The sequence below is a fragment of the Morone saxatilis genome, unplaced genomic scaffold, assembly GCF_004916995.1.
Source record: "Morone saxatilis isolate NCDOM2014 unplaced genomic scaffold, NCSU_SB_2.0 Contig12, whole genome shotgun sequence".
Classification (NCBI taxonomy): Eukaryota; Metazoa; Chordata; class Actinopteri; family Moronidae; genus Morone; species Morone saxatilis.
Genome location: NW_023339674.1, coordinates 8661237 through 8670360, shown reverse-complemented (window position 1 = coordinate 8670360; position 9124 = coordinate 8661237). Strand labels below are relative to the sequence as shown.

Sequence of the window (9124 nt, the reverse complement as noted above, 5' to 3'; positions counted from 1 at the left end):
AAAAATAACGGCGCCTCTCTTCTCGAAATTATCTCTCAGTGGATGAGTGCGACTTAAAACACGCTCATTTAAACACAGCCACAAGTCCACATGTGCTCAGCAGCTCACACGCAAACCCTTCACAAATCCTACACATGGACACACTCGCACACATTAGCATCCAGAATCACCGACCATGTAAAAGCACACTGATTGAATGTGCAGACCAAAGTAACCCACAAAAACTGAAAAGCACAGCAAATAAAAAGCATGTTGCAAATGGAGCTGGGCTGCAGGACAAAAAAAAGAGCAATGAGGCAAAGGATGGTTGGAAGGAAAGAGAAAGACCAGATTATGCAGCTAATAATTCTGGTCCATTCCTGATCCGATAAGCAGTCAGAAAACTATTAAATGTGAAATATTCTGCCCTACTTCCACATTTTGGAGTGTAAAAAAAAACCCACACACTACTAATTTCATTACTAGCAACAACTTAAATACTGATTATAGTCACATTTTCATAAAAAGCCACCCCCAAATTAAATCACATGAATAGTATAGATATATAGAATAATTTACTGTTGATTGAGGTGGAGCTAGTTTTAACCACCGGACTAAACTACTAACTTTATACATTAAGCTAGGTTAGTTGAGGAGTTCCCAATCTAGGGGAAATCTTCATATATTAAAGCAGTCATGACATCATTCATAGGACAGTAAAGAAGAAAAAACAAAATTATGTGACACAAATTTAAATGAAACCACCTGAGAAGTTTAAAGGGGAAATGTCTCTTTGGTAGACCTGCTAACAACTCAGACTTAGGAAATGTGAGTGGAGCCCAAAGCTCAGAGCCAAATCAATAATAGATCTTTATTAATGAAATTCATTAGCATGTTTTTATCTTAAATCTTAACTAGTAACTTAAGTTGTCACATACATGTATTGGAGTGAAAAGTACAACGTTTCCCCTGAAATGTAGTGGTGTAAGAGTAAACAAATAGCAGAAAATGGAAATACTCAAGTAGAATACAAGTATCTTCAGTCACCTTCCACTACTGCCCTCTGGTGGCCATATTTAAGGACTTTGTCTTGTTCAGTCAACAAAGGTGAGTAAACATGGTTCATTTCTGTTGGATTGTGATCTTGTGTCATCACTGATTCGTCTGATAGATTTTATCATTAGACTATGACAGCCTCAGCTCTGGTGAAAATATTGAAGGATTTACAAATGTGATCGTTATAGTCAACAACAGCTTCCTCAGAGGCAAGTAGGAGGTTTTGTGATTGATCAAGAAAAGATAGGATGGGACTATGTTGTGCAAAGTAATTCATGTTAATCATTCAGCATCAACACAGCAGCACAACTGCGAGAGACTAACTACTGTGCCTGCTCATGTACTGAAGGTTACTTTCATAAAGATGCTTTGTTATCAACCGAACGCCTAAAAAAAAAGTGCAGACAAACGTCCAGATGATAAATAGTATCCACCATCTACTCAGCTCAACTAATCAGCAAACTAAAGCTTGTGAAACAAAGCCAGTCTTCGTTGACAGTCTGGTTTAGGGTCTCGACTGTAAATCAAAGCCATCAGATCTTCATGCTCCATTCAGCACACTGATGCTCTGCTGCTGCTGGCTGCTAATCAGCTGCAACCACATTACTCTCCTCCTTAATAAGGTTTACTGTGCGTCTGCGTTACCAACCCTGTCCCTCCTCCAAACACACACACATAAACACACTAATGGAGCCTGTATCATACAATGCCCCGCAATGTGTGTGCATCTGTAAAAGCTTTTTGCTGTGTCTTTGTGTTGCAACATCTCTGTGTGTGTGTGTGTGTGAGAGATTGTGTTGTTAAAGCATTGTCATTGTTGCGTGCATGAAGACCTGTTTGTCATTTAGTTTTTGTCCTAAAAGCAAGAGTGAGTGTACAGTTTGATTGTCATGAGATAAGTTTAAGTAGAAAAACAAAGTCAGGTGTGTGTATATTTGTATGTAAAAGTGGGTTACACTGTGTCATTGTACATTTCTGTAGGAAGAGTGTGTGTGTACAGTATGTAGGTTAATGTTCTTCATTGCGTTGCTGTATTCGAGTGAGAGGCGGAGCTATTCTCATCAGGAGCCCTCTAAAAAGCTAATTGGCTGAGGCAGTAAAGGTCAGGGAGCCCAGCAGGATGCAGACCAATAAGCCACATTCTGCCTTAACCTTTATAAATGTGAGCACATTTTGGTAACTGAGCTCTAGTTTCAAGGTCTATCCTCTCCATAGGTTTCAGAAGGACACACATTATTCATTTTATTCCTGTTGGAAATCAAAAAGAAGGAGGAAGGTTTTGGACTTGTGGAGAGGCTTTGATTCTATATTGGGTTGTGTGGGCAGCTCTGCTCAATAATACAAACACATTTTAGCTCCCTTTCAGCTCTGCCCAGTAAAGTGCCTTGACTCTCGGTAATGAGCGTCATTGAGTTTGGAGACAGTCTTTTGTTTTATTCATTGTTCCTGCGCACTGATCTGGTCTCTTCATTCGTTCATATTCCCTCTGAAACAGGGTCTGAAGGTGCAGCTGTTTGCATGCTGCCTCATTGGAAGAGCAAAGTCACGCAAGTCAAATGCAGGAAAACAGATTCGTATAAATCGAAATAAGTTTTAATGACTCAGCAGGATGAGGCAAAGTATTAATTAACTGTCTTGCTGAAGGTCATGCTGACATTGTCCTGATGAGGAAAGTAGAGCCAGGGAAGAGGAAAAGCACTAATGCTTCACAATCATTGGACCAATGACACTGAAATCACAGAACTGACAGGACAATTCTCTAATCTTATTTTTTGTTTTTTGTTTATTCAATTTAAAGGTCACACACTGAATTTGAAGATAAATACAGAATTTGAATCTGTTTTAGTAGCAAAATGTATACACTGAAGGATTCAACCAGTGGCTCTGTGTAGCTGCACTCAGTTACAATGCTGCTTTGTACCATGGATGCACTCCTCTGCAGTGAAACTGAAGATAAAGCAAATCACTTTGTAACACAGAGAGATTTTTAAAACATTGAACATTGGTTAAATGGTACAACAGTGTTTACAAGCCCACATCTTCTGCATGTCACCACCCTAATGCTTTAGATTAGTTCTGCAATGTAGGGTTGTTTTCTTTTAACTCTAATTGTTTCCACCACTTTAGCAACAAAAGCGAGAGAGAGATTGTCCTCAGTCTACTGAGCAAAGCATTTAGAGACTGGCTTGTGACCCTGCTCCGCATATACAAAACAGTCTTCCAGCTGTCCAATTTCCAACCCACTCCACATGCGCATTAGTGTATAATAATACAAAGAGTTATGATAGACCTTGTTTGCTGTTTGAGGTGTCTAATCAAAGGTTTGACAGAATGTCTCTTTTATAATTGTGGTTTAAGGGTAAAATGTATTTTGGTCGCAGGGGATTTTGCATATATATATATAGCGGAATCAAACCATTTAACACTTCACAGACATCTTGATGGCTTCTGAGAAAACAATAAAACGCTTTATACTAAGAAAAAAAGTCTTCTAAAAATGCTTTTAGCACTTTTTATAGTCAGTACATCACTTGAGTGCTTGCTGACAAAATGATTCCTTAATTGGATTATCACTGAGCGTCAAGATATTTTATCAGTCCTGTAGTTATTGAAGAATAAATATTCTTTTTTGACTCATTCAGGTGGTTGGGTTGGGATTTGGTTTGGGGTGGATGTAGTAGGCACGAGCTACCTGGCCCCAAAAAGAGGAAACAGGATGCCTGACTTTCGTAGATGGATAGGTTCACATGGATGACAGAATAAAACACGATTATTAACAATATAAAGACATTACTATTATTATTAGAGATGTTCAGCACATGTATGCATAGATTTTCAACATGACTGTACTAAACCTACAATACTGAACCATTGTCAGTGAATAAACCAGGAGCTTTTAGTAATGGAATCCTCACTGAGAGCGCAGCTCAGCTGTGATTCAGTGTGCTATTTCCTCATTAAAAAGCATATTAACGGACTGCGAAAGCCACAGTATCAATCCATTAATAATCTAATAAGTCAGTTGTAAATAAGTAGCTGCTGAGTTGCATGTGTAGCGCTCCTATAGGTAAGTATTGTACTGAACTGAATGTAGTTGGGCGAGCAACAAACTGTACTACTGAACTGAAAGCCATGGCACAGCTGTATCAACAGTTACATGGAAAGTAAGGGATTAACCACAGGAGGTCAGCAAAAGCATGATTCTCAGCTGCTGTTAATTTAATGTTTAAGCTTCCAAGATTTTCCATAATAAAAAGAAAACTACGCTAAATAAATAAAACCCTGGAAATGGTCATTGCCAGTTTTGTCTCCACAGCAGCTCAACAACAAGCTGACCCTTTCGTATGTAACAAATATGCTGAGCGGACAATACAGTTGTCGGTTCATCCAAGAGAATCGCGACAAGGGATGTGTCGACTTGGCATTTGCAAGTGATTGAGTAGATCTTTTTTTATTTGAGTCAAATTTCTGCAATGTCAGGTTTCTGAGGAAATGCAGTATACAAGTTTCAGGGCATGCTAGGAGACTAAATACAGAGAGGGGATGCAAGTGTGAAGGGGAAGAACTGATATTTACCACAGGGAATATTGTCAGCAATTGTGCTGTATGTAGTCACACATTTTCTCAACACACACACACATGCATGCGCGCGCACTCAAACACCATTATCTTTAAATCTGTCATGCCAAGCCTTGTTTCTATCCTGTGTTTTCATCTGTGTCTGTGCATCCGTATAAAGCACTTTGTAACACTACAGCTAACAAAAAGCGATCTGTAGATAAATCTGCCTTGACCCACTTTGTTTTGCTTTTTTCATTAACACTGTGCAAGTAGAAGCATGGTGGAGCATGCAGGAGTGTATCAATATCAGGACAAATGCAATGCAATGAAAGCAGCTTGTAGGGTCAAATAGCTCTGGTAACAGGTCTAATTGAATCTGTGTCAGGTTCTCAGTGCAGGTACATCCACCACTGTATGCAGCACGATGGAAATCAATCTGTCCTCTCTGAATCCATGGACAGTCTAATTTCATTGAAGGCTTCTCTCTCTCTCTCTCTCTCTGTACATGTGCAGGTTAATGAAGGTCATTGTATAATCCTATTAGAAAATGAGTGTGTGAGCAAGAGAGACAAGCCAAACAGGGATAAAACCATACTGCTTCTTCCAATCTGGGCTCTTTCGGACTTTCACATACGAGAGTGTGTGACGGTTGCGTTGAGACCATTCATNNGTCAAGCCATATTTGCAGCTGACTTATGCTCCAACAGAGATAAAACTATACTGCTTCTTCTCTTCTGGGCTCCTTCGGACTTTTACATACAACAGTGTGTGACGGTTGCCTTGAGTCCATTCATGGATGACTTTAACAATACCTTACAGAAAGACAAGATCATACATTGTATGCTTTATTACAAAAACTGCCACCACAGTACATTAGGACTTGTTCCAGTGTTCTCATTTTACAATTTAAAGGAAATGATAACTACTATCTTAGAGATGATTAAAGGTCTGTGATGACTTGTAAAAATCAAATGTTTATATTTTAACTATGTAACAAAGCATTTTGCTTAACATGATATATGATCTACTGAATGGTGACAATGCTGAAATAGCTTCATACTTCTTCAACTTCTTCTGTCACTCTACATCAAAGAGGCAAACTATTTATTTATATCAATGTGTTGCAGTAACCCACTTTGAATCTTAACACCTTACCAGACTGGCTTCTTCTCTATTCATTGTGTACTTCTCTCAATGCGTATGTGTATGTACCCTGGCCCAGGTCAGGGGTGTGGAGGCTCAGCGTCCTCAGGATCGGAGGTGGCGTGATGTACGAGGGGGCAGCAAGCCTGGGCCAGTGCAGCTCCTCTTCTGGTGTCGGAGTCGTGCTCAGTGCCTGAGAACAGAGTAAACTTTATTGAATGGACACAAAACAACTATCACTTAAAAGGTTACAAAAAAACAAATCTACAGAGATCAAAACAAACACCACTGATGTCTTCTCACTTACTTTACAGTAAGCTGGGGTTGTCTTCAACTGGATCAAATCTGGAGGGGCGAGAGGGCTGGAGGTGGGACTGGAAGGGTTGACAGGAGGCGATTTGTCGGTCAAGGCCGAGCTCAATTCACTACAGTTGAGGGTTTGTTCATCTAGCAGAGCACTGAACAGGTTGTTGTCTTTACTCTGAAAAAGACAAAGCAATAAAGAAGACTTTAGCGGTGATTGTTTGTTTGTAAAACAAATTGTCCACATGACAGCACTCATCCATCCATGTTTCGCTGATATGCTGACTGAAGGCAGTGGTGGTGTGGATGAGGACAAGGTTAGTGGTCATACCTGGGGGTGATGGCCGACCTCAATTTCCTTAATAAATTCCAGGCCGGGCAGCTCTTCCTCTTCAACCTGAGACATCAAGAAATCTCCTGTTTCCTTCCGATTCATTTTTAATTAACACATGTAACTGTATAGTGGTGTTCAGCATTTATGTATTTACTGTACATCAATTAATCTGTTCATAAACCAACACACATCCTGTAATTGTATGTTGTATTGCACATTTGCAGTTGGGCAGTATCGGTACTACAAGTGGCAATGTTACTAGTTTAATTACATTTCTCAGTAGTGTGATGGTGTTGTCGCTGTTTTCTGAATCGAATAGCTCTTCAGCATCTCAGCTGTTATTGATTAAGTAGTTCAGAAGCATCCACACAAGCTTCTTTTCACCAAGCATTTCCTAAGCTCAAGCGCAGTGCAGCTTTTTGCTGTGGTCTCAACTCATGATTTAATACAATCTATGATACAATTATAATACAATTTCCCCACAATTTATTTGGACAAAATGAGATTTAAGACAAATTATGACTGAAAAAAAGATTCCTTTATTCCTGTAAAATATATTTTCTTTTTATTTCTGAGGTAGGTTATAAATTGTGCAAATTGTCTTATTCAGTTTCTTTGCCTTTAACATCCAATCAATATGTAAATACATTTAAAATACTTTTTTTAAAGCAGTCATAGACAATAACATTGTACAATCTCCTTTCCTATATGCTAAATTTAACAACCATCCACTCATTAAAGTAAGAGTAGCAATCTTATAATCCAATATCCATTAAACAGCCCACTGATTGGCTGTCAACTTATTTATTGTCAACAACAAGCTGTGACCTTCTGAACAGTGTGACTGACTATACATTAAGTAGCATTGGACTGCAACCCCTCTTTCTGCAAGTGGTTAAGTAGTTGTGTGTGTATACTGTGTGTGTGTGTGTGTGTGTGTGGAAGCACTGACAGTATGGCTGGTAAGATAAGAGCTATGGACAGTGGAGAATAAAAGCTTTACAGCAACATTAAAAGATTGGTTGAGAAAGAGAAACCATGAGAGGGAGGGAGAGAAGAGGAAAAGAGAGTGCACTCATAGATAAGAAACAATAGAGACACAAAGCTGCAAATCCACCACAAACATCCAAATAACACAGTACGAACACTAATGGTTTTGTCCGGCTGTACTGAAACCAAATATTTTTTACATGGAACAGCAGCAGCTAGCTGTGTTTCCCATTAATTACCTGACTATGGTACGCGACTATAGTTTCACAACGAAACTAACTAACATTGGTTTTACGCCATTGCTTCAGCAAAGCATCTCTCATTCACAGTACAAGTATCAGCAATCGATTAACTAGTGGACAATCTCCCCTCACTCGGCCCCCTCCTGTACACACGTACAGACGCTCTCTGGCCATGTGTTTATTTTACCAGTGTGAATCAGATAAAGCAAGAGGGGACAGCAGTGAACATTAGCTGTTGCCGACATCATTAGTTACCATGTTGTTTTCGATTGTTTTCATAGGCTACGTCATTAACAACGAGCCTCCTTCACCCAGCTCACCTGCTGAGTCGCGGGTAAAAACGTGAGTTGTGCTTTTTGGGCAACTTTATAAAAGTACCTGCTGAAGAAAGTCAACAGAGACACATACAGAAAGACAAAAGAGTTGAGGCAAGCCAGTGTGTGTGTGAGAGAGTAGGTGTGTGCGTGGCTTGTGTGGAAAAGAGTAAAGTTACTGAAGGAAAAAGGAGACGTGAGTAAGTGGTTTGAGTCGTGAGAGAGTTAAGTAGTGAAATAGGTAATATATAATGTAAGTAATATATTATTACACTAATTCTCATGCTGTGAGAAACACTGTGTATGCCTGGAGTACCTCCAGTGAAGCTGACATGGACAGTTCCAGCATGTTTGCAGGCTTGGGGGAAGAAGTGGTCTCCTCTTCTACCTCTGGCAGGTCAATCATTCCCTCTCCCAGGTAGAGACTCACTGGGTTGACTGGGACACAAAGCTAAGGGAAGAAAAATTCAATATACCAAACAAGTTATGTTATTTAGATCAAGTATCAATATATAAACTGTATTTCAAAATTCTACTATACCACGGCCACATACACCTTTGTCTGTAGTCAGACTGACCCACAGTTAGGAATTATTCATTAATAACCTAAATACAAGCCAATCAGAATCTAGTATCATGACCATTGTACAAATGAGTCGTGTGTGGCTCACTGCTGCACTGCTGCAGGCTGTCCCGTGGCCCAGGCTCAACAGGGCAGAGTGGATGTAGATGTCGTCATCAGTGTGTGTGTCACACAGGTAGAGCTGCAGCACATCTCCAATGTAACAATCCAAAGCGCCCACCAGGGTGCGATCAGAGCACAGCTTCTGAAAAGAAGCTATGGCCTCAGCAGTCCAGCTGCCCTGCAAGAGGCAAACCACAAACACTCAAATTCATAAAACTCCATGGTAACAGAATATCTAGAACATCCAGCGTCTTGACAGTTTGAATTTATTCATATATACAAGAGGAAATATGTGAGCAGCTGCAAGTAGCATGAAGGAACACTGAATATATTAATAGATAAGCTATCAGACTCACAGTGGTGGGTTTAATACCAGAGAGTGATGACGGAACAGCCTGAGCTGGAAGAACCGAATAGCATGACCTGAGAAAGAGAGGTGCACTGTAGAGAGCTCCGCAAAACACAGACACTGATCAGCTTAGTACAACTATTGGTCATAGTAGTTATCTTGTTTAAC

General features: G+C 39.9%; 1 protein-coding gene across 1 annotated transcript in view; it reads right to left on the bottom strand.

The window, feature by feature from the left end:
• Nucleotides 1-5445: 5445 nt before the first annotated feature.
• Nucleotides 5446-9124, bottom strand: part of tdrd5 (tudor domain containing 5) — a 9929-nt gene continuing 6250 nt past the window's right edge. Inside the window, exons 12-17 of the mRNA XM_035652849.1 lie at nucleotides 8964-9030; nucleotides 8594-8785; nucleotides 8239-8373; nucleotides 6374-6439; nucleotides 6047-6220; nucleotides 5446-5932 (exon numbers count right to left, since the gene is read on the bottom strand). Of these exons, the coding sequence (XP_035508742.1) occupies nucleotides 5768-5932; nucleotides 6047-6220; nucleotides 6374-6439; nucleotides 8239-8373; nucleotides 8594-8785; nucleotides 8964-9030 (799 nt within the window). The 3' untranslated portion in view covers nucleotides 5446-5767. The remainder of the gene's footprint in view (nucleotides 5933-6046; nucleotides 6221-6373; nucleotides 6440-8238; nucleotides 8374-8593; nucleotides 8786-8963; nucleotides 9031-9124) is intronic.